General features: G+C 42.3%; 2 protein-coding genes across 3 annotated transcripts in view; one reads left to right on the forward strand and one right to left on the reverse strand.

Annotated features, from left to right (window-relative positions):
- The first annotated feature begins 237 nt into the window (after positions 1-237).
- Positions 238-5350, forward strand: Spx (spexin hormone). Its single transcript, XM_021164203.1, has 6 exons — positions 238-243; positions 611-691; positions 801-858; positions 1588-1650; positions 3197-3286; positions 5292-5350. The coding sequence occupies exons 1-6, from the start codon at positions 238-240 to the stop codon at positions 5348-5350; spliced, it is 357 nt and encodes a 118-aa protein (XP_021019862.1).
- A 4107-nt stretch (positions 5351-9457) lies between these two features.
- Positions 9458-24520, reverse strand: part of Gys2 (glycogen synthase 2) — a 43432-nt gene continuing 28369 nt past the window's right edge. Inside the window, exons 12-17 of one of the 2 annotated variants that reach the window (XM_021164571.2) lie at positions 22303-22429; positions 17092-17187; positions 15131-15294; positions 13977-14057; positions 10358-10470; positions 9458-9667 (exon numbers count right to left, since the gene is read on the reverse strand). In XM_021164571.2, the coding sequence (XP_021020230.1) occupies positions 9664-9667; positions 10358-10470; positions 13977-14057; positions 15131-15294; positions 17092-17187; positions 22303-22429 (585 nt within the window). In that variant the 3' untranslated portion in view covers positions 9458-9663. Of the gene's footprint in view, positions 9668-10230; positions 10471-13976; positions 14058-15130; positions 15295-17091; positions 17188-22302; positions 22430-24520 lie in introns of both variants that reach the window. The other variant, XM_021164570.2, reaches the window with a different exon arrangement.

Below are 24520 nucleotides of genomic sequence, written 5' to 3' on the forward strand. Positions count from 1 at the left end.
TCAGTTCCCAAACAAATGATATCCGCTCATCAATCATTGTTCTATTTCTGCCAATTAGACCTCCCCAGAGGAGTCATCAGGTCCACTCAGTTCTGAAGATTGACAAGCTACCCTCGTGGTCTCCTCTCCCCTGTGCAGACTCCAACACTAGGAGTTTTTAAAGCCCGGGGGTTGTAACAAGTTTAGAAGACTGGAAGGTAGGGTGAGAGATTGTGGGGCTCTGGACAGGGTCGGAACATGAAGGTAAGCAGCAGATGTGTGCACCTGATGTCTTTCCAGCTGTTCTATAAATTGTCTACCTTTCTATCTAGGTTATATGTACTGAGCATTGTAGTGACTGGACATTTGAAGAATAGTGCCTTTAAATAGTGCAACCTGATTTTGCTGAATAGAACTTATCCACCAATTCTTTATTTGGGTGAAGTTATGAAAATCATATCTTTCTAATTTTTAAAGTTACTCTTTATGGATTAACTAGAAGGTGGGATCATATACTGAGTGAAGTAAGGGGCCTACTGTCCTCTCTGAAAAGGAAGCAAACAAAAACAAACAAACAAAAAAACAAATGCAGCCACACTCTGATGAGGCTGTGTTTGGATGTGTCTTGTAGGGGCCCAGCATCCTGGCAGTGACAGCCTTGGCCCTTCTCCTGGTGCTGTCTGTGCTGGAAAACTCCAGCGGTGCTCCACAGGTAATGCAGAGAACACAAACCCCGGGTTCGGACTATGCAGCCTCTGTTTTTTTTCTTTTTCTACTCGCTGCTCTGTAATAACTATTCTTCTCTCCTCCCTGCACTGCAGAGACTTTCTGAGAAGAGGAACTGGACTCCCCAAGCTATGCTCTATCTGAAGGGTGCACGTGAGTTCCATACTCCTTATTCTCTTCACCGAGGGTGATGGGAGACATCCAGGGACTCCTAAAGGCCACAGAGCCAAGAGCCTGGGGAGACAGGGTCACAACTGGCTCCAGTAAATAATTAGGATTTCAGACAATCCAGAAACCATAGGAGAGGGCAGGTGGGACAAAGATACTCTGATGGCCAGAAACCCTCCACCAAAGAGGTGTTCGGGGTCACTACTGTAACCTGGCACTCTCAAAGCTGAGGCAGGAGAACTGCTGTGAGAGGAAGGCTAGCTTGGGCTACATAGTGGGCTCCAGGTCAAACTAAGATCCTGTCAGGGAAAGAAGGAAAAAGGAGGAGGGAGGGAAGAAGAAAGAGCTGGAGAAGGGTTCAAGAAAGGCGGAAGAAAGGAAGCGGGGAGGGAAAAGTGGGGGATAAGAAGGAAGGAGAGGAGGGAGAAGGGGAGGGAATGAAGGAAAGCTGGCTGATTGAATTTAGAGAACTAATGATTGAACAAATAAGGTGCCTGGTGGAGGAGCATAGAATGGCAATAGAAGTTAGGAAGGGAGAGAGGAAGGGAATGGGTGGAAGGAAAGAGAGAGGCACGCGCGAATCCCACTGGGGCTGCTCTCCGAATCGAGGTCGCATCCCTGGCGGGAACCCGTGGTCTCCCTGATCCTGGGGTCTAGCTGTCTGCCTCAGTCCTCGTCTCCCCCCACCCCCACCCACGCCCTCTCTCTCCGCAGAGGGCCGCCGCTTCCTCTCCGACCAGAGCCTTAGGAAGGAGCTTGCAGACCGGCCGCCTCCAGGTGAGCGAGTGCTGCGCCTATGGCGGGGTTCCACCTGCTCTGTCCCCTAGCTGGCGGCTAGTGAGCCCGGGTCCCCAAACTGGCAGGGTCTGTGGCACAGACACAGGGCAGAGAGAAGCCCCCTCTCCGGGTATTTCTGGAAAGAGCCTTGATCTTTCTCTTCCTAAATAACTATTACTACTAAATAATTGCTTAGACATTTCAAGTGTATCTTCCTCCTAAATTGTTAGAAACAGCCACCAAAGGTTTTTAACTAAACGCAATAAAGTTAAAAGCTATGAAGGAGTGATTGAGCCAGGTATGAATGACTGAGGGGAGGATCAGTTTTCTTCCGGGACAAACTCTAGATAAGCTATCCAATCTCAAGTCGTCAGCCCTAAATAGTTGTAGGAAACACGGAGGGGTGGGGGTGGGGGGGTCATGAATTACAGAGGATGCATAAGACGAGTTGGGGGACAGAGAGAGGGTGGAAACTATGCAAACAGTACTCATCATGTATGAAATTCTCAAAAAAACAAATTAATTAAGAAATAGGTTCAGGAACATTTTTTTTTCTTGATGAACTTATTGCAGTTTAAAAAGAAGAAAAAGTAATCGTGGTAAAATTTTGTATAGAAGTACCAAGAATAAAAGCTATACTTACTTGGAGAGATATTCAGCACTGCTTAGCATACCGATAGCAGAAGCTTTCAGCTTTTGTTTCAGTTCCTGAGTTTGCAGTGTGACTGGTCTTATTTTTTAGGGTAAAATATGTTTCTTCTCTTCCTGCTACTTCCGATTAAAACTCCCAGCCTGTACTAGATCAGGACCATGTCGTCTGTCAACTTAAATATGAAATAGACTGCAGCAGCATATCCCTGTGATCCAGTAAACATGTAATAAAATTTGTATTTCAATACAAGTGAAATAACTCTGACTATTTAGCCAGGGTCTCTTCATTCAAATAGCCAATTACCTCCTATGTGACCACGATTGTAATCGTTTATCTCAAATTGACTTGGGAGGGGGAAAGCAGGGACATCCGGCTCCAACAAGATATTTTGGCCAAAACAACCTTCTTTAAGCTGTGAGAAGGAAAATGCACCCCCTTCTAAACCCTGACGAGAGAAAGCTGTGTGGCCTCCTACTCATCTTCCTTTTGCTACATACTCCATACTCCCTAGCATCCATCCTCGGATGTAAACAAGTGGAAGGTCACTGTGGTGCCAGCAAGATTGATCATCAGGCAAAGGCACCGTCCACCAAACCTTACTAGCTAAGTTCAATCCATAGGACCCACATATGGAAGGAGAGTCACACACACACACACACGAATGCACTAAATAAAATGCAATATAAATGTTTAATAAACTTTTTTTTAAAAACCACCACATAGTATACAGAGTTTTTTCTAGTCTCGTATGGCAGAGTAAGATTCATGTACACGAGTGTTTAGCTGACACAAATATTTGAATGCTAATCTGTTTACAATGTTAATGGGCAGGAATGTGTGAATGCTTCTTTCTTTATATGAATATCAAGGCTGAGCTCATTTCTGTTTCTCCAGAAAGACGAAACCCAGATCTTGAACTGCTGACTCTCCCAGAGGCTGCAGCCCTGTTTCTGGCTTCCTTGGAAAAATCACAAAAAGGTGCAGGTGTGGTGGCTTCTCTGTATTCTGGGCTGAGGACCTTTGTGTCCTGACTTCTCCCTCCCCAAACCCACAGAAATGTTTATTCAATAAAGGCCAGTTACTTCCCAGTAAAACGAGTCCCAAGAATACTAAAGCACTACCTTGATGAGAGTGGGGAATGAACCGTAACCTATTGTTAGTGATGTTTGTTTGTTTGTTTGTTTTGAATATAATGCCTATGTATTCCAAGCTGGCTTCAAATTCCTTATGTAGCAAAGGCTGGCCTTGAACATCTTATTGCCCTGCCTCCACCAAATAGGACTTTTAAAACTGAAAAAGCTCCAATTGGCTTCATTGTTTTATATCTAAAAACAGCAAAGCCAAAAATATGAAATAATCAAAATCCAATTGCTCACCATTCAAAACTAAACCAAATGAAAGTTCTTATTGCCAATCCTTTTCCCCTTTCCCACACAGCAGTAGATATGGTTCCCCCTAACAGACAGGGGCAGCTTTGACTACAGGCCTGGTTTTTTTTCACCTTTCTGCCCAGCTTCTAAGCCAGGAGTGGATGTAATCTTCAAACAGCCGTTCTATCCCCGTGATTTAGAAGCACCAAGACAATCAAGGCATCTTGGCAATGGATCAGCTGGGTCTTTGGAACTTCATAGACCTCAGTATAAACCCATGCCACACGGAGTGAGGCTGTCCAGGGATAACTTTTGAGTCTGTTTTCTCCTTCCACCATGATGGTTCCAGGGACTGAAGTCGGGTTGTTAGGCTTGAGAGCAGGTGCCCTACCCTGCTGTGCCCTCTCACTGGCTCTAATGGTTGGCATGTTCTGGGTAGCTTGTCTCTGGAGATGCACCAAAGAAGCAATGTTTTATTAACTTAAATGAACAGAGTTGTGGGTTCCCATATCATATGTCAATCATTATCTCTAATATTTTCATTGCAGAATCTCTAGGTTTCATATGGATGTCCCTTACATCATAAACTTAAATTCTAATGGAGTTTGTACTGGGATGTTTTTCTGTCCCACCTCTACCCCTTAGGCATGTATGTGTCTGTGTTTCCATCCGTGTGCCCACATTTTCTTTCCCTCTAGAGAGAAGCACATTTTCTAATTACTATTTTTCAAAAGATGTGAGCAATTGGGGTAGGTCAGGATTCAAATTATATTGTGAGTAACTGAGAGAACGTTGCTTTATCTAGAAGGCAGTCATTGGAAAATTAAAATCTAGGGCATGTATGCTGTGTCAGCCACTGTTCTCTACCCCACTCAGGTTTCATCTCTTGTACTTTATATTTAGGGTCCTGTGATCTTGTTACTATCAAATCTTTATGAGATGCACTAGGCCTGACATTTTTGTATTTGTATCCAGCTAACAAGTGTGTTTGCCTTTGGTCTCAGTGGCTACCCAGAAGAAATCACCTGATGAAGGAATGTCTTCGTGTGTCCCCATGTCATCTTTCCCATGAGGGAGCTATATCATCAGGAATCACGGGGCACATCATTTTGATGCAAATGAATGGTTATGATGTCAGGTGCTTAGACTAGAGGCATGTTAATCAGAGCAAGACAGTCTCTTTATACTTCTGCCAAACTTGCCACATCACACTTAATTTATCGTAGAGATTTGGATGTTGGGAGCTAGAATGTAGATCAGTTGGTAGAGTGTTTGCCCAGCAAGCACAAGGCCTTGGGGCTCAATCCCTAGTACTATGTAAAGAAGCATGGTAGTGAATGTCTGTGACCAGGAGCTGGGAAGTGGAGGCAGGAAGAGCAGAAGTTCAAGTTCATCCTCAGCTACATACATCGTGGATAAAAAACTGTGAATTGCCAGCCATATCCCAGTGTGAGAGGGCAAATTTTAAAGCCAAACAAATCAAGTCCACATTTGTAAAATAGTTGTTGGTAGCATTGACCATGATTGAGAACTAAAATGTCTGTTTCCTGAGGTTCTGTTTCTCCCTCTAAAGCCAAGACTGTGTGTTCATTTTAAGTTGTTTTCTTTTTTACTTACAGATGAAGGAGGGAATTTTGATAAAAGCGAACTCTTGGAAGACAGACTCTTGAACTGGTGAAAACACACCAGAACACCTTCAAGTGTAGTCCTGGTTATGATGGAAACCGGAACCACACGAGGGGCCCGTGCACCCTTCCTTCCACCCGAGAAACCTGCACCTCTAGGTTTAGTCCCATGGAAATCCTGGCTGGAGCATCACCATTGGCTGGAGCATCACCATTGGCTGAAACATCACCAATCACCATGTTCTACTGCTTTGGCTTAACATCACCCATGTCTTACGTAGGCTTGGATTATTCAGGGCCTTTCACGTGTCAAGGCTGAGAACTCAGAAATGTTCTTTCTTCTCCCTGCAGTCATGCCCTGCTTTGATTTTGGCCGTTTGTTTTCTTATCCCATAATTCCCTTGCCTTTGGTGCCACTCAGAAGCAAATATCGCTGTTCCTCCTCTTCCCAGCCCCAGTAAGAGAGAGGGTACACCAGGAAGGGAATGGATAGGATCTCCTAGATAGTAACTCATCTACGAGAGGTCAAATAAGGAGGGAGGCAAGGGGAAGATGCCTGATAAAGCTCCCATGAAAACACATCTCTCTCGCTGCTGAAACAGGGCACCATCCATGATGCTGAAACTGCTGGAAGGTCTGTGAAGACTGAGGACTGGGAGCCTCGTTGTGCTCCTAGGACCTAACTGAATTCCATATAGAAACTTAGACCTTAAGGTTACGGACACACAAACAGATGGTGATGTAAGAGTTTGCACACGGCACACAAACAGATGGTGATGTAAGAGTTTGCTGGAGCACACCGGCACACAAAGGTACAAACCAGTTGTTCGGGTTCAGAGGTAGTCCATTTTCTGTGACTTTGCATTAAGGTATTCCCATGACACAAGTGAGTGCCACATGCATGATTTACCCTTTTCCATGCACACACATGCACAGGCACATGCACACGCACACAGTGAAGGAATTTGGGAGTGAAATCCCTATAGCAAGGAGACTAACTTATTTGGAATTACATCTTGGTCACTGTGTGTGTGTGTGTGTTTAAAAAAATATTCAATTCAGAGTCGTTAACCATAAGTGCTCAAGTGACAAAGTAGTGATACTTATTGTCCCCAGCTTACAGTTATTACCTTGAACTATACAGTATCTTTATGTAAATACCGCTGTAATCTGATATTTTAACTCAACTGTGCTAAATCAAAACCTTGTGCATATGTTTTGCCTGCTTCTCAGTTCATAAATAAATAATAAAACTATATTCAAGTTAATGTACCATTGGCTTCCATCAAAAAATATTCAAGCTCTAAATAGGTGCCTGTCACTTGTCAAGACTTGACATTGAAGTGGATTTACAAGAGAATCCCATATCCAGTGTATGGAGTAACTGATGGGGACACACTGGCATATATTGCTCATTTTAAAAGTTTCTTTATTCCAAGGCTGTTTTGAACACCTAGCTCACAAAGTAGTTTTTCTCATAGCTGCCCCACATAGTCTCCAGTGTTTCATGCTGTAATGTAGCTTTTTAAAATCTATCTAAATAAGAGTAGCTGTTCAAGTAACACCCTCCTCTTCATCGCCTCCCTTAAATGTTCTGCAGTATAGGTGTGCTGGTTAATTAGATGGCTCCCTCTCTCTAGTTTGATAAAACTTCTCAACCCTCCTAGGATGTGCCTTTGTTAGGTTTTCCTTGCTATAGCAAGCTACCTGAGACTTGGGAATTTGTCATGAAAAAAAAAAAAAGGTCTATTTTGACTCAGGGTTTGGAAGGCTGTGAGATCCAAGAACATGTTTCTGGCATCTTTCTAGTGTTTTGAAGAACCTAATGCTGTTCACAACCTGAGAGAAAAGTAGAAGATAAGAGAATCCATTGAAAAGAGGCAGGACAGGAGGAGAGCAAACGTTTTGTAAGAACACATTCTGGTGTAATGGCCCAGTCCCCAAGCTCTCAAAGTATTGCATTAATCACTTCTAATGACCTAGTAACTTCTTAAATTTTTGTTGATAGTAGGAATTTAATCCAAGCTTTGTGCATGCTCACTATATGTTACTGGGTTTCACACCCAGGCCTTCTAATAGCATCTTAGAAGCCCCACACTCTAACGATAGTAAGCAGATTCCAACATGAACAGATGGAAAAACTACTTTCTAGTCAGAAGAGCATGGGCTCCCAATTCTCTTTGCTTCTACCTTTGTACAAAATGAAATGAGTAACGTCGTGGGTCGAAAATTGCTTCTGTTTAAGACTTGTATTTTCAGTTGGAAAAACGCTGACATTGACGCATACTCACGGACTGCCCCATCTCTGCAGGATGTCCAACCACTCTCAGCAGGATTCAGGGTGCCTTCCCTCTCGTTGCTTTACCTTAGCCTTGATTCTTGATTGTCTGTCTCTCTGTGTTTCTGATCGATGTCTCTCCAAACCCCAACACCATTGTAATCCGGAAAGAGGAGACATGAGGGCAAAGGGGCTCTGCCTTGTTCAGACCAGCATCCAGTCCACACCTCTTCTGTACTGGGTTAAAAGCATGAATGTATACCAGCAGCCTTGAGTCTGGTTGTTTTATCCTGGCCTCAAGTGAAAGAGCAGTTGGTGGTGTGACAACTCTATTCAGTTTACTCTTTCCAGTGGCCAATTCTTCTAGGAAGAGCTCAATTCTCACTTTATTTAATTCTTAAAAACCATGGTGTGGAGGTGCACCCCAGGCATCATGTTACCTCATAGAAACTTGGGCCCCTCCAATGAGGACTCTTAGGATTTCCTTGAGTAAAGTCCTGATGCCTTGAGAAGCCATCAGCGTAACATTTGTAAGACCTAGAATTCATAGCTGCATAGGTTAAGCCAGCTCTGTTCGCCATAACTTTGCCGTAGAAGGAGAGTGGTGGGTTCAGATAGCTCAGACTGCTAAAACAAACCACCCTGAACTGGCAGTTTAAAACAAATTTGCCTCTTACCATTGTGGAAGTGTAAGGTTAACATGGTGACAGAATGGATGTCTGCTGTGGACTACTTCCCCCATAGGTGGCTCTTTGCCGTGATAGAAAAGTAAGGAGACTTCCTCTCCTCTTCCTCCTCCTCCTCCTCCTCCTCCTCCTCCTCCTCTTCCTCNTCCTCCTCCTCCTCCTCCTCCTCCTCCTCTTCCTCCTCCTCTTCTTCCTCCTCCTCTTCCTCCTCCTCCTCCTCTTCCTCCTCCTCTTCTTCCTCCTCCTCCTCCTCTTCCTCATCCTCTTCCTCCTTCTCTGCCTCCTCTTTCAATGTATGCCCCCTCATCTTTTTCCTTCTCCTCTCCCTTCTCCCTTCGTTCCTTCCTCTCTTTCTCTCGCCCTCCCTTGCTCTCTCCCTTCTTTCTTTCTTCTTTGTCCTTTCTTATTTTGGCACTGGGTACTGAACCTAGAGTCCCATGCAACTGAACAAGCAGCCTATCTCTGAGCTACAACCTCAGCAGGGAAGCCGCTTTTCTAAGGCCACTAACATCATTCCGAAAGACTATGCCCTCATGACCTAAACACCTTACAAAGGTCATGCTTCCAATGTTACCATACTGGGGGATTTTTTTTTTTAAGCAGGATTGAGCTTTACATAACTCATGTCCCTTCCTCTGGTGGTTTGATTGATTGCTTGTGTCCATGTTTCCACTTTCTCTATGAGGAAACAGGTGTTGGATGGCAGCCTTCCCTTGGTCTTCAACCATGTGACATTGTGCCTCTTCCACTGTTACCTTCAACAACTTGGCTCTAGGAAGGTCAACTCTTTACAGAACATTTTCAGAGCAAGGTTAATTGATATGGCAATCAAAGTGAGCACTGTGCAGTAGGTAGGACACAGCGACTGGCTAGTCAGTTACAAGAAAAAGAAATGGGTGAATCTGGGCTCTGTTGTTAGCATTGTGTCGATTTAGATATGATTAGATTTGACACACATCTGCTTATGTGCGATCATTAAACTATCACCTTAAATATACCACAGGACATGGTAGAGAAATTGTTCCTACATCTGAGAGAATTTCTTCATTTTCCACTTTTTTTTAAAGATCAGTTTCAGTGATGCTAAGTGGTACCTACAACAAGTGCTCCTCCTCCTGTGGTATTCTGATTTCTGAAACATTTTAAGCCAGATATTATCAAAGAAAAATAAGATCTACAAACAGTGACACATTGACTCATTTGAATTTGGCAATTTATTATCTCTAACAGATTGAAATTTCCAATTAGACAACAAAAGTACCGTTACAGTAATTGGTGCCTACAAGTTCCTATCAATGATCTGGATACAAATTCTAGATTTCAGATGTCAGGATGGAAATATCTGTTGGTCTGCATCAGGGTGTGTGGACTTGGGGCAGCTCATTTTCTTGTGGATTCTGAATCATCTGCAGAGCAAAATGAGAATTCATGGCTTTAGTGCACAAAAAAGCATAACAAAGTCTCAATTATCTAAAACACGTGCGTCATATCATCATAGTCATGATTCTATCTCTGCTGGAAGAGATTTGTTTGGTGTAGAAAAGCTTCATAAATATTAATCAAAGGATTATAATGAGAATGCTGTAAACACCAGTAGCTACACTTTTCTGATCTTTAACATTAGCCATGATTTTTTGATGTAGGGCCCTACTTTATAGCCCAGTCTGGTATTCCAATTATGGCAGTCCTCCTGCCCCAGGCTTCTGAGTGCTAGGGTTACAAGTGTGAGTTACCATCTCCAGCTAAATTAACCATCTTTAAAATGCCTCCAGCACTGCCCATTTAAAAAATCCCCCTCATTTCTAAATTTTTACAAAATTTGGGGACAAAAGACCCAAAGATAAAAATGTTAGTTTTTTATTCCAAATTACAGAACTGTCATTCACTAAATGTCCTCCATTCTTTACGGGCAGAGAGCAGATTCCACTGTGATTCTTAGAGGAACTTCACACACAGAGGAACATCTTACTTCGTTTGAGCTCAGTCAGTTCTTATATTCTCCATGAAGCTTTTTCTTCCCCTTTGGAAAGTGGTTCAGAGAAAACGGCGACTTGATATTTAGCCGATCCCTCTCAGCCTCCTCTTCCTCATCATACCTCTCATCCTCATCTTCTCCGTCTTCTGCATCACTGCTCTGAGGACTGGAGGCCTGGGATCCTGACGGAGAAGGTGGTACTGAGGAGGGCCTGGGATACTTAAAGCCATCCGTCTGCCAAAGACAAATGAGGCACACATGTTAAAAAGGACTTCTTGGTTTTCTCTTTTTTGTTTGTGTTGTTGTTGCTGTTGCTCTTGCTGTTGCTGCTGATGCTGCTGTTGTTATTGTTGTTGTTGTATCATGGTCTCTTTCTATAGCCCTGACTGTCCTGGAATTCACAATACTCACAGAACTCCACCTGCCTTTGCCTACACCCCTGGCTGGTTGTATCTTTCTTAATGTAGTGGTCTTTAAACTTTTTTAAGTACATTGTGTAACACACACACACACACACACACACAGAGAGAGAGAGAGAGAGAGAGAGAGAGAGAGAGAGAGAGAGAGAGAGCAGGAGATTACAGATACCATTGCCCGGGGCTGAAGTAACAGGCAATCACTCATGGAGGAGAGCCGGCAACTGAACTCAGGGCCTCTGAAAAAGCAGCAAGCACTCTTAATTGATGAGCCACCTCTGACTTCTTGGTTTTCAATGATGCAGACAGTACTAATGCTAATTCAGTTGTAACCCATCAGATGCTCGTGAACATTGATGCTGGTATTATCACCATTAAGACCAATTCATTAAACACGCAGTTATCTTTGATTGAGCCTAAAGTGCACCAATTGTATATAATTGTAAACTGTATAATTTAATATTTTAGCACTATTCTCATAAATTTGGTCTTTCTGCTTCTCCTCTGAGAGAAAGAGAGAAAAAGAGAGACAGATAGAAAACAGATAGATGACAGACAGACAGGCAGAAAAGGTAAATGACTTGCTAGAGGCCACAGCATGTACGTGGCACCATGAAACTCAGTTCCTGATCTGTGACAACCCCAGGGTCTTTCTTTTGTCTCACTAGTATCCCTCTATCATCTTTCAAATGTTTTGGGAAAGTTCCTGGACATAGGCCACCAACAGCCACCACGAGAGAATCTGGATGGCTGGGTGTCCTCACTGATTTCTGAGATTGTACCAATTACATTCTTTTACTTCATGAGAAGACACCACCTGGTTTCGGTGACACTGCCCAGCTATCTCAGAGTCATAGAGAAAGCTCACTTGACAAACCTGTGCTGAAAATGTGTGTTATGAATCACAATACCACCAAAGACATAGCTTGGTGACAGCGTCCCTGCCTCATAGAGTGTGTGTGCTTGGAAGACCCTGTTCAACTTCTCTCTCAGTCATGTGTATGCGTTATTATTATGAGACACACACACACACACACACACACACACACACAAACACACACAGTCCTTTCAAGGTCCTGGTACTTTTCCCGAAAGCAGAAAAGGAAGTAGAGCATGAATAACCCACCACGGCAATGACCTGAATCAGCTCATGACAGTCTCCTCAGCGAGGGGTGGACTGAATGACTCCCATCTTTCTATGGTAACATACAAATTAATTCCCTGCACTCATGTGGCACCAACTGGACTCAGTGGGTCAGAGGGAGGAGAAGGAAGGAAAAGGAAAACAGAGAAAGAAGAAGGGAAACCATGAAGTTGGTGTGTGTGTGTGTGTGTGTGTGTGTGTGTGTGTGTGTGTGTGTGATCTAATACATTGTATTCATGTGTGAAATTATCAAGGAATTTTTTTTAAAGAGCTGAACTGCACTTAGGAGTAAGAGCTAAATACTCATTATTGAATAAAATATAAACGGATGAATGTAGCCTCGTCAGCAAGTGAAGTGTATCTTTAGATAAATGAGGCACCCACACCTCCCAGTGCTCACATGGTAAATGCAGAAGTTGGAGTATGCAGAGGGGGAGGAGGGGATCATTTTGCCTCCCCTGGGACTAACCCTCTCTATATCATCCAGAAATCAAAGCTAAGTGGGTTAGGTGTTGGGTTATCCAATAAAATTGTTTTAGTACAAATGATGCCTGGCTTGAGATTTCTGATCAGAGCACAGCTGGACTTGAGGTATTCGTGAGCCTGTGATGTGGATGGATGGTTTGGGGGTTGATGAAACTGATGACCCTTGAAGCTGAGCATATTTGTTGTGAAAATTATTAAAAGCCCATTTGTGGATATATGCTCAGAAGAGGCTCCTTCAGGACACAGAGGTCCTGAACAAAGTGGGTCTTTTCTGTTTGTTTCTTGGTATGTTTGTATATTTGTATGTATTCTTGTTTGTTTAAGGCAGACTCATTCCTTGTCGCTCATATTTGTTTTAAACTCACAATCTAAATAATCCTTATGACTTGGCTTTCTGAATAACTGGGACTATATGTATATGTCCCTAAGGCCATCTTATATACAATGTTGACTTAAATGTCCAATCTGCCATCCATGGTCTACCTATGGCTACATGAAGCCAAGCATGGCTATGCATGTGGCTCAATACAACACTGTAAACTTTTTTCTTTAATGTAAGACTTCCTTTTTGAGTTTTTTTTTAATGTCATCTTGATTGCACAGTTCTCAAGTGTAAATGACAACACAGTATTGCAATACCAAAGGGTAGGCACACTTAAAATACCTCATCTTCTCACTCTGAGGCTGTCCCCCATTGGATGCAAGGCTAAAAAGTGTAGTCCTTGGATCAATGTGCAGACTCCATGGGACTAATCACACTGAAGAGGAAAGCCTAGACATCGCTTCAGGGCGTGTCCTGTCTTCTATCTTTAGAAGAGCTCATGTGTGAAATAGGGTAGTTTCACTGATAGAGATGTCTAGCTGGACGTTAGAAGACCTCTATGGGCTGTGCTGAACAGAACATAAACACTCATAGGGTCTATACTGGCTGGTTTTGTGTGTCAAGTTGACACAGGCTGGAGTTATCACAGAGAAAGGAGCTTCAGGTGAGGAAATGCCTCCATGAGATTAAGCTGTAAGAAGGCATTTTCTCAATTAATGATCAAGTGGAGAAGGACCCCTTGTGGGTGGTGCCATCTCTGGGCTGGTAATCTTGGGTTCTATAAGAAAGCAAGCTGAGCAGGGGAAGCAAGCCAGTAAGGAACATCCCTCCATGGCCTCTGCATTAGTTCCTGCTTCCTGACCTGCTTGAGTTCCAGTCCTGACTTCCTTTGTTGATGAACAGCAATGTGGGAAGTGTAAGCTGAATAAACCCTTTCCTCCCCAATTTGCTTCTTGGTCATGATGTTTGTGCAGGAATAGATACCCTGACTAAGACAGAGTCCAATTCCTCCTCTGAGCTTGAATTTTCTCTGTTTTATTCTTGCCAAGTGGCAAGTTTCTAAATTGAAACACTTCCCTAGATAGAGAGCTGCCTCCTGTTAGATCAACCCACTCTGTTGTCGATAACTCTCAGGCGAATGGGAGAGTAACAGAGCCTCCGAGCAGCAAGGTAGAGTTGTAATAAAGAGATACTTCTCTGATGGTGTAAATTAGCCATCTAGACATTTGTGCCTCCATTCTCTGCTTTGACTCAATGCTTAAAAAGGCATTCTATTGGAATATTTTGCTATGCTCAGATTCAAACTTATTGACAGAACTGCCAAATAGGAAATGTCATTTTTGAAAAAGGCAACAACATAGGAAGTATTTACCGTTGGCGGTGATGTGGGCTCTAGGTGGAATTTGTCTGGAAAAGCCCTGCTCAGTGTCAGGTGTCTGGCATGCTGGTAATACTGTCAAGAGAACGCCAATTTACACATCAAAACCACATTAGATATGTCAGTAATCAAGTTATGATATAAGGTTCTATGTTCCCAAGCCTGAAATACCTATCTCAATATTAACTAATATATAAAACTTGTGGGTTATCATCTAATATTTTACCCTGTCAGACATTTCATAGACCAACAGCTATCTGTATATGTGAGTTGGGGTATCTACGTGTCCTAAGTTGGAAAATAAATGAAGAAATGACCATCTATAATTTTATTAGCTGTCAATATACATGCCCAGAAATACTGCAAAGCATTGAGGGAGATCAGCTGTGTTGGCCAAGCTGAGCTCCGGAGTGAATACAAACATGACTGAATATTGCCCTCAATTTTAAATATCTAGACACTGGACACTAACTCTGCCCAGACTTAGGTAAAGACAACATTTGAGACCCTGGCCCTCCTGTTCTCTGATCAAATGAGCTAGTGAGGTTAACCACTTAGCTCATGGCAAACAGCAGTGTTATTGGGTGTAGATACTCAGCAGGTGGCTGCACCTATTTCTTGACCAGGAGAACCCAATACTATGTGAAAAGCATACCATCGGAAAGCTAAGGTACTTTGCTTAGTATTAAATCACTCAGTTTTAAGATAGGTGGACATCTGGGTGTTTGCACACCCATTTCACCGGTGTAAAAAGAGATTGTTTATACTTGCATTCACCAACTATGTCCTTCCCACTGGGCATTGTTGAAGAATATGCTTGTATTATCTGGGAAAAATAAGCAAGGTATTTGCTCTTGACCTTTCTTTTTAACTCCATATTTTTGAATACTGGTTATGTATCAAGCTAAGCACAGGCCAGGTTCATGCTACATCCTGATAGACTTGATATCACACATTTCTAAACCCAGGAAGACATGGGCTTCAGAAGTTTTGAGAAGTCACATTCAGTTTAAAAAGTACAGGGATATGGCCCTGAGATTCCAGCTTAGGATACTGAGTTGACTTTACATATTGTGACCAGAGGCAAGATTGTCATCGTGCAGGATAGTCTCGACATGCTCCTCCAACGTCCTGAGGAACTTGCTTACTCTGCCCAGGTATCTCCAGTCCAGGAGATCTGAGAGCCTCTCCGTGCGGTTCCTCTGAATGATCCTTTGGCGGCGTGACTGTTTACAAAACCCGTAGAGAAACTGAGTCAGCTGGTTGCAAGAATCGTCTGGAGAGCGGAAGCGTCTGTCCACGATGTAAATACCTGAAGGACACACACACACACACACACACAAATCAAAGCACAGCTTCCAACCTGGAGCTAAGGAACATTGCTCCTCTCTCTTCTTTATTACCTCAGGTTCTGCCAAAGGCCATGACTAGCCTGCCATCAGTCTCCTGCCTCAGCTGCAAAGACCTTCACTTTACCTTTTTCTTGTCTAATTTTCTATGCTATTTATTAAATTATTTATTTTTATATCACGTGCATTGGTGCTTTGCCTGCCTTTATGTCTGTATAAAGGTGTCACATTCCCTGGAACTAGAGTTACAGACAGTAGTGAGCTGCCGTGTGGATGCCAGAAATTGAAATCAGGGCCTCTGGAAGAGCAGCCAGTACTCTTAACCAATGAGCCATTTCTCCTGTCCATTTACTATGATGTAATTATTAAAACCCACCAGCAAATGTCTGCCAACATAGCAGACCTTACCTTTAAAAAAATATCAAGACCTCTGGGTCAGTAATTCTCTATTAATTGTTATTAACCAGAAACACCAGATGGAACCTACTACCAGATCCCCCTCCCCAACTCTGTGTTCCCACTTACAACCTCTGACCTAGTAGAGAGCTGCCCACTGTGGACTCAACAGCCAAGGCACAGACAGAGAACTAATCCTGGCCTAAATTTCTTGTTGCTAGGCAACATGGACAGATATACAATGAAACAAGAATTCTCCTACAATCTTAAATAAGTGATTTTTTTTTCCTACCTCAATACATGGATCTTTAAAAGAATAAAAGTGTTTTGTATACAGTGGTTCTTAACCTTCCTCATGTTGTGACCCTTTAATACAGTTCCTCATGCTGTGGGGATCTCCAACCATACAATTTTTTTTTTTTTTGCTACCTCATAACGATAATTTTGCTACTTTAAAAAAAAAGATTTACTTATTTGTTATAAGTACACTGTAGCTATTTTCAGACACACCAGAAGAGGGCATCAGATCTCATTACAGATGGTTGTGAGCCACTGTGTGGTTGCTGAGATTTAAACTCAGGACCTCCAGAAGAACAGTCAGTGCTCTTAACTGAGCCAATTCTCCAGCTCTCTGTCTGGCCCTGCTCATTATGGCTCCACTCACGCTGTCTTCAGACACTCCAGAAGAGGGCATCAGATCTCATTATGGATGGCTGTGAGCCACCATGTAGTTGCTGTGATTTGAACTCAGGACGTTTGGAGCAGTCAGTGCTCTTAACCGCTGAACCATCTCTCCAACCCAATTTTGCTACTGTTATGATTCATAATATAAATATCTGATACTCAAGATATCTGATATTCAACCTCTGTGAAGGTTCTTGGATGCACAGGTTGAGAGCTGCTGCTATAGATGAACCAATATGCATACTCCAATACTGTATTAGTGCTCCTAGGAATTTAAAAAACCCTATCACTACCGTCAAGAAATAAGTTAAAGGTAAAGTTTGCTCAACATCTGCCCTTGTGTAATTCTTCTTCTAGTGGGCAGAATATTCAATATTAGGAACACTTTTTTTTCTATGGATCTCTACTTAAATCTATTTTTTTTTCTTTTGGTTTTTTGAGACAGGGTTTCTCTGTGTAGCCTTGGCTGTCCTGGAACTCAATCTGTAGACCAGGCTGGCCTTGAACTCAGAAATCTGCCTGCCTCTGCCTCCCGAGTGCTGGGATTAAAGGCGTGCGCCACCACGCCCGGCTTTAAATCTATTTTTAATTAAACAAGAAATATAAGCTTTAGTTTCCTTTCAGGACAGCTTTAGCGGTATGCCCCGTGAAGACCCTCACAATGGAAAGGAAAATCTCACCGTATGCAGTAGGGTCAGCCACATGCTCCTGCACGAAACACCCGAAACCGGAGAGGTTTGTAGTCACACTGGGGATGCCCATCACTGTGCATTCAGCTGCCAGAGAATGGACAAAGAATGAGCATCAGACCTGCTCCCAGTTCTCACATGCATGTGGAAGAGAAAGGTCCTGGCTGCCTGGCTGGAGCCATCTTTACTCCTTGCCAGGCATGGCAGTAGGGCTTCATCTACACTCATGGCATAGATAATATTCAAAACCACCCTGTGAAGTGTGTCTGACATCATCCCTCTCTGACAAGTGAGGACATTAAAACATGGGGGGTGGTTGCAACTTGGCCACTCCCAGAATCGGGGACATTGCACAGGGAAGCTGGGATTTGGAGCTAGACATCCAGTCTGAGAGCTTCTGCTAGGACCTGCTGCTCTCTGCTGTCTGAGCCCAGATGGCTACTTTCTGGTTTGTTTTTGTTCTGTTCTGAGCCTGTGACCCTGCTTTGCAACTTTATCAGGATGAGTATGTGTTTAGATACAGACAGGTTCTCTGCTACCTTAATCTCCTCCACATACAACCTGCTACTCTCTTGAGGGTGCAGGGAATTCATAGTCCAAGTCTTCCCTTCCCTTTTGATCAAAACCTGTCTCCTGCAAAATAGCTGTGCAGCTGTCTCCAAAAATAACATTCTTTCAAAGATAGCTACGTTTTCTTTGTCCATTTGTGCGTACGAGTGTGAACCTGTGTGTGCACATTCTTGTCGATGCCCACACCTGATATTAAGAAAATTTCAAGTGTTCTTCAACCTCATCCATTTAGGGAAGGTCTCTCCATCAAACCCAGAGCTTGCTGATCCAGCTTGCATAACTGGCCAGCTTATTCTGTAGAATCCCTGTCTACTTGCGCAGAGGTTGGAGTTACAGGCTTGCCACTCTCTTGGGCATTTGGTGTGTTCTGGGGATCTGGATGCTGGTCCTCAGGCATGCATGGCAAACCTTCTAACTCAGGAGCTGTCTCCCTGCCCAACATCTACATTTTAAACAAGTAATCTATGTTCCCTCCATTTCCTTCATGATGGAAAGTTTTGGTTCTTGGGAGGTGATGGGTGTAAAAGTTGTGCCTGACGTGTATTGTGCTGTGCAGCTTCGATCATGGTTTTTTCTTCTCTGACTGTGAGTCTTTCCTCCTGGGTCAGTTCCTTAGCTACACAGCAGCATTTTTTACCTTTAGGGAAGGAGCCGGAAGAAGTGCATAAGGATTACCAGCTTCTTTGAAATCTACTGAAAATTTTGGAACTCCTGGGAATAATTCATACACTCATAAATTCATCTTTGCCTAAAACGCCATGAGATTTTAAAAAAACGTTTTTTTTTCACATTAAATAATTTACTAATAAATTTTGTTGTAAAAGCCAGGAAACCAAGAATGTCCCTTGAATGAATTTAATAAAGTGTTTCCTTGGGCTTTCTCAAAGCACAGCGCTGGTGTCTTAGCTTGCTATAATATATATCACTGTGCTAAGCAACATGGCCGTAAGCAACTTGGAGAGGAAAGGGTTTATCTCGCCTTGTATCTCACAGTGCATCCTGAAGGGAATCAGGGCAAAGGCTCAGCAGGCGCCTGAATGCAGGAACTGAAGCAAAGTCCACAGAAGAATACTGCTTACTGGTTTGCTACCCATGGCTGCTTTCATATACATCGCAGGCCTACCTGCTCAGGAATGGCACCACCCACACCGGGCTGGATCCTCCCATATGAGTCATTAATCAAGAAAATTCCCTACAGACTTGTCTTACCGTCCAATCTGATAGAGGTATTCTCTCAAACAATGTTCCCTTTTTCCAAATAACTAGCTTGTGTCAAGTTGACAAAAAAAAAATAAAATAAAATAACCGGCAGAGTTGGCTTTAATGACTGCTTTCTACAATTAGAACAGCACTATTTAATATTATTATAAAAAATAAACTAGAGATTATGGAATATGAGAAGGCTAAATTATACCACCTGGAAAGATTGTTTTCCTTCAAGTGTCAGCTTAGAATTGTTAGAAGGTATCTAACCATCTTTCTTGCTTCTATCAGAACCAATGCTCCCCCACCCCCAATCATTGCTACGCTTCAGCCCCCAATTCCAGCAGATACCCCCACCTAAATGAATGCCAGAGACCAGGACCCAACTTTAACAGAGACTCCTTGGTGGAGCAGAGGTGACACCAGCCATGACAACTTCAGATTCCAATTCAACTAGAGACTGCCTACCTACTGAATCAGAGGCCATGCAGGTCACCACAACTCTAGTCCTCAACTGGAGCAGACACTCCTGGCTTGACAAGAGATCACAGTAGCCACCAGGAATCCAGCCCCCAACTAGGGTGGAGACCTCTGATCAACCTCAGGCCAGAAGACAAGAGAGGAAACAGAGATCAGGGAAAAAATACCCTTCCAACAAAGACAAACCCTAAAATTGAAGCCTAGACATATAATCACCCCAAATTTAGATGTGCATAATCAAAAACAGCTGGTACACTACGTTACCAACAGAGCCCAGCTGTATTACTTCAGAAAACCCAAAGGAAACACAAGAGAAAAAAAAAAAAACTTAAAACCAACTTTATGAAGATGACAGAGGCTGGAGGGTTGGCTCAGCAGTTAAGAGCATTGACTGCTCTTCCAGAGATCCTAAGTTCAATTTTCAGCAACCACATGGTGGCTCACAATCATCTGTAATGGGATCTGATGCCCTCCTGATGTGTCTAAAGACAGTTACAGTGTACTCATATACATACAATAGATAAATAATTATTTTAAATAACAAAAAATAAATAGTAGTTAAAAAGAACCTTGAACAATAAAAGAACTTCCAGAAGTATTACCATTCCTGATTTCAAGCTGTCCTACAGAGCCGTACTAATAGAAACCACATAATATTGGCATAAAAACAAACACATTGATCAGTGGAATCGAATTGAAGTCCCAGATGTAAATCCACACATCTATGGACACCTGAATTTTGATAAAGAAGTCATAAATACCCAATGAAAAAAAAAACCATCTTCAACAAATGGTTCTGGTCTCACTGAATATCAGGATGTAGAAGAATGTAAACAGATTTATACTTATCACTCTGCATAAAACTCAGTTCCAGGTGGATCAAAGACTTCAACATAAAACCAGACACATTGAACCTGATAGAAAAGAAAGTATGAGTAGTCTCAAACACATTCTTACCCGAGATGACTTTCTGAACAGAACATCGACAGCACAGGAACTAACATCAACAATTAATAAATGGGAACTCATAAAACTGAAAAGTCTTCTATAAGGCAAAGGATATTGTCAGTAGGACAAAATAGGGAAAGATTTTTTCACCTTTCCATATCTGATACATGGCTAGTATCCAAAATATACAAAGAACTCAAGAAAGTAGACATCAACAAGCCAAATAATCCAATTAAAAATAGGGTACAGATCTAAACAGAGAATTCTCAACAGAGGAATCTCAAATTCGTGAGAAACACTTAAAGAAGTGTTCAACATCCGTAGTCATCAGGAAAGTGAAAATCAAAATTGCTTTGAGATTCCATCTTACACCTGTCAGAATAGCTAAGATCAAAATCCCAAGTGACAGCTCCTGCTGGCAAGGATGTGGAGCAAGAAGAACACTCCTCCATCTCAGATAGGAGTGACAATTGGCACAGGCACTATAGAGATCATTATTATGGCTGTTCCTCAGAAAATTGGATATCGATCTTTCTCAAGACCCAGATATACCACTCTCAGGCATAAACCCAAAAGATGCTTTATCCTACCATTAGAACACTTGCCCTATTTATAATAGCCAGAAGCTGGAAAGAATCCAGATGTCCCTCAACAGAGGAATGGATACAGAAAATGTGGTACATTTACACAATGGAGTACTACTCAGCTATTAAAAACAATGAATTTATGAAATTCTTGGGCAAATGGATGTATCTGGAGGATATTATCCTGAGTGAGGTAACCCAATCACAAAAGAAGTCACTTGATACGCACTTACTGATAAGTGGATATTAGCTCAGAAACCTAGAATACCCAAGATACAACTTCCAAAATACAAGAAAATCAAGAAGGAAGACCAACGTGTGGATACTTCAATCCTCCTTAGAATAGGGAACAAAATACCCATAGAAGGAGTTACAGAGACAAAGTTTGGAGTGAAAGTTCTCTTAATAATAATTTACCTTTACCTGGCCTCTGCTGTCCCTTGAGCTGTAGTTAATAATATTTTTTAGCATTTTGTTTTGAAATAAATGCAATTGTACCTTAATCAGGAAGAGTATCTCCTACTACTAATCTAACACAAGAAACTAATTACCTTGTTCTTTCCTTCTGGAAGACAGGCAAAAGGTATATGTTTTTAAATTATTGTTTATTTCGTGGTGCTGGGAATTGGAGAGAGGGCCTTGTATAGTCTCAGTACATGTTTTACCACTGAGCTGTGAATCTAACCCATGCTTCTCTTTTAATGAGATGCTTCAGTACAAATGCAAATCCATCTCTCTTGTTGCTAATAGTAACCACACCACTTAAGGACCAGAAGAGAAAATGACAAAGAGTAGATTTGACAATTGACTATTGATCTGGAAAAAAAAAGATAGAGCTGGCAGAGTTTCTGAATGAAGGATGGCATTGGCTACAATGTCTTACTCAACACCAGACGCACGCTCTCTTAATACTACCTGTCTTTTGAAAGACAAAGATGTAGAGGGGTTTTCATGGCTGACTTTGTTTTACAAAATTGATTTAAATGTTTAAAAATATGTTCTTCTGAAATAGCTTGTAGAAAACCATATGGTAAGATTTCCTGTTTTTATACTAGCTCTATATATTTGGTTCCTACTTCACATTAATGGGATCTGTAGAGATAACCGAAGAGTATACAATCCCCATAAAACTCTATGTTCCTCTTTGGAGCACAGTGAGGTACTGGGCTGGATACCCACTTAGAAGGCAGCAAACCCCTCTGTGCTGGACTCACCTTGGTGGTGTCCCTATTTTTAGCTTAGAATCTGCAAAGCATTAAATTGACCCAACGAAATGGATCCAATCCAAGTCATTTTTAAACAAATTGAGAACAAAGCCGCCAAAGAAGTTTCTGATCAATTTTAACATCACATACACACGTTTGAAATAGCATGCAACCAAATCAGAATTCACCCACATTCTACACTCATCACATACCTGGTGTGTAACCCCAGGGTTCATAGTACGATGGAAACACCCCAAGGTGACAACCTCGGACAAACTCTTCATAATCCATGGGCAATAGGGGGCTGGTGGAGGACAGGAATTCTGGGTGTAAAATCACCTAAAAAAGAAAGTTCTGATGAAGAAAATAAAGCAAAAAATTTGTCTACGCTTTGCTTAAATCAGTACTACAGAGTCCTGTGTTGTACATTCAGGGATAGAGGGAAAGATAAATTGTAAAGAATGTGGGCTCTGCTTTCTTCGTCCCTTCACTCTGTAGCTCAAACTCTGCACACTTAACATTGCTCTCACCCTCACATCTTGGATCACAGGGTTTAGTTAACACATACATTTTCTGCTTTCACATTAGACTACACCCCAACCCCTCTCCAGCCTTATTCCCCAATGAACGTTATATTTGGTTCTCCATCTGCTGACCTCTGTATTATTTGTTAGTTTGCTCCCAACTTGACCAGGAAAGAGGGGATCGGTCACCCGTGACCCATGCATGAGTTCGCTGAGGGAAACGAGGCTCAGGGGAGGAAGATTTTGGAACACTCATGTCCAGATTAAACTTGCCATCCCCTCTCACCTAGAGGCAGTTGCCGCCTACCACACTTTGCTTTGATTCCTCAAGGCTTTCTAGTCTGCACAACAACTGGAGTGTCCTGTAAAGATGGTATTCATGACTCTGCTCAAAAAGTCACATGTGACTCAAAGAAAAATACCACACGTGCACGAAGGCCTGTGTGCAGCGGTGTGCTGCTGTTCATGAACCAGTATGTCAAAGCCTAAAAATCTACTTATAATATAGAATATCATAGCTATATGATAGACTGGAAAAGAAAGAGTCATCAGGAGTTACCAACTATTCTGAAATGGAGAATATGCAGAACACAACGTGTGTTTAGGAAAGTGACTCTAAATGATCACTACCCTTCATTGTTCAGTTGTCTACTCTTAGAATGATGCCCAGATGATCCTAATACAAAGGATTAATCTGGAGGGATAGCAGTGTACCAACTGAGACTCATCAGTTGCAGCAAATGGACTGAACCAGTGAGGGTGTTACAGAGAGGAGGTGGTGCCTGGGTGGGACACCCAGCAGATGGAAATTAAAAAGTGGCTCTGGAATTAAAGCTTACTGAAGTGGACACACAGCTTGGAAGACAGAGGGATGCATAAAGTGCTGGCTGCACAAGCCTGCAGAGCCTACGTAGAAACCAGGCAGGGCAAACGGAGAGGTGCATCAGGAGCACTAATTAATCTACCAGAGGCACTGGGTTCAAGTCCCAGCACCCACATGGCAGCTCACAACCATCTGAAGTTCCAGTTTCAAGATATCTGGTGCCTTCCTCTGGCTTCCTTGGGTACCAGGCATACATGTGGTGCCCACACATATGTGCAGGCAAACGCCCATGCACATGAAATAATAATAAAGCATCATCCGTGTGACTATGAATTGTTATAATAAACACACCACAGGGGCAGCACGGTGGCTCATCAGGCACAGATGATTTCACTAAGCTTGACAGTGTGAGTTTGATCCCTGGAATCCAAAGGTGGCAATAGAGAACTGGCTCCCACAAATTGTCCTCTGACCTTTTCATGAGCATCATAGCACATTTCATCCCCTACCTCACACACAGAATAAATGAATACATATAATTTTAAAAATAAAATGCATAAAAGAAAACAAAAAAGCATTAACTCATATCAGTTTTAGAATTATTTTAATCACTAAAATTTAGGTAATTTTTCTTGTGTCTACTGATGACGTTGTGCAATTAAAATGAATGTTATGATTAAAACTCAGAGTTACCCAATATCTAAGAGTATTCTAATTACCTACACCAAGAAGCAGAATTCATTTTCTTTACAATTGTTTATCCTTTTTTCTGGAAGATGTTAAGATGATGAAGAGCTTGTAATAAACTCTCTCCCAAGTACATGCTGTTATTTTTTTTGTTTGGATGTGTGTACGTGGACATGGGGCTATGTGTTCTTGTAGGTGCCTGTCTGTGTTGATGTCCTGCATTTGTGGGCACACATGTGTGGAGAGCAGAGCTCAACCCTGGGTGTTGTTTCTTTTTTTTTTTTTTTTTTTTTTTTTTTTTTTTGGTGAGTGTGGTGTGAAGGTGTTCCAGGGAGTCGGTGTGAACAAAGACATAGACTCACAAGTGGAGCACAGTGAGATGCTCTCAATGGGTTT

Source organism: Mus caroli, chromosome 6, assembly GCF_900094665.2.
Source record: "Mus caroli chromosome 6, CAROLI_EIJ_v1.1, whole genome shotgun sequence".
NCBI lineage: Eukaryota > Metazoa > Chordata > Mammalia > Rodentia > Muridae > Mus > Mus caroli.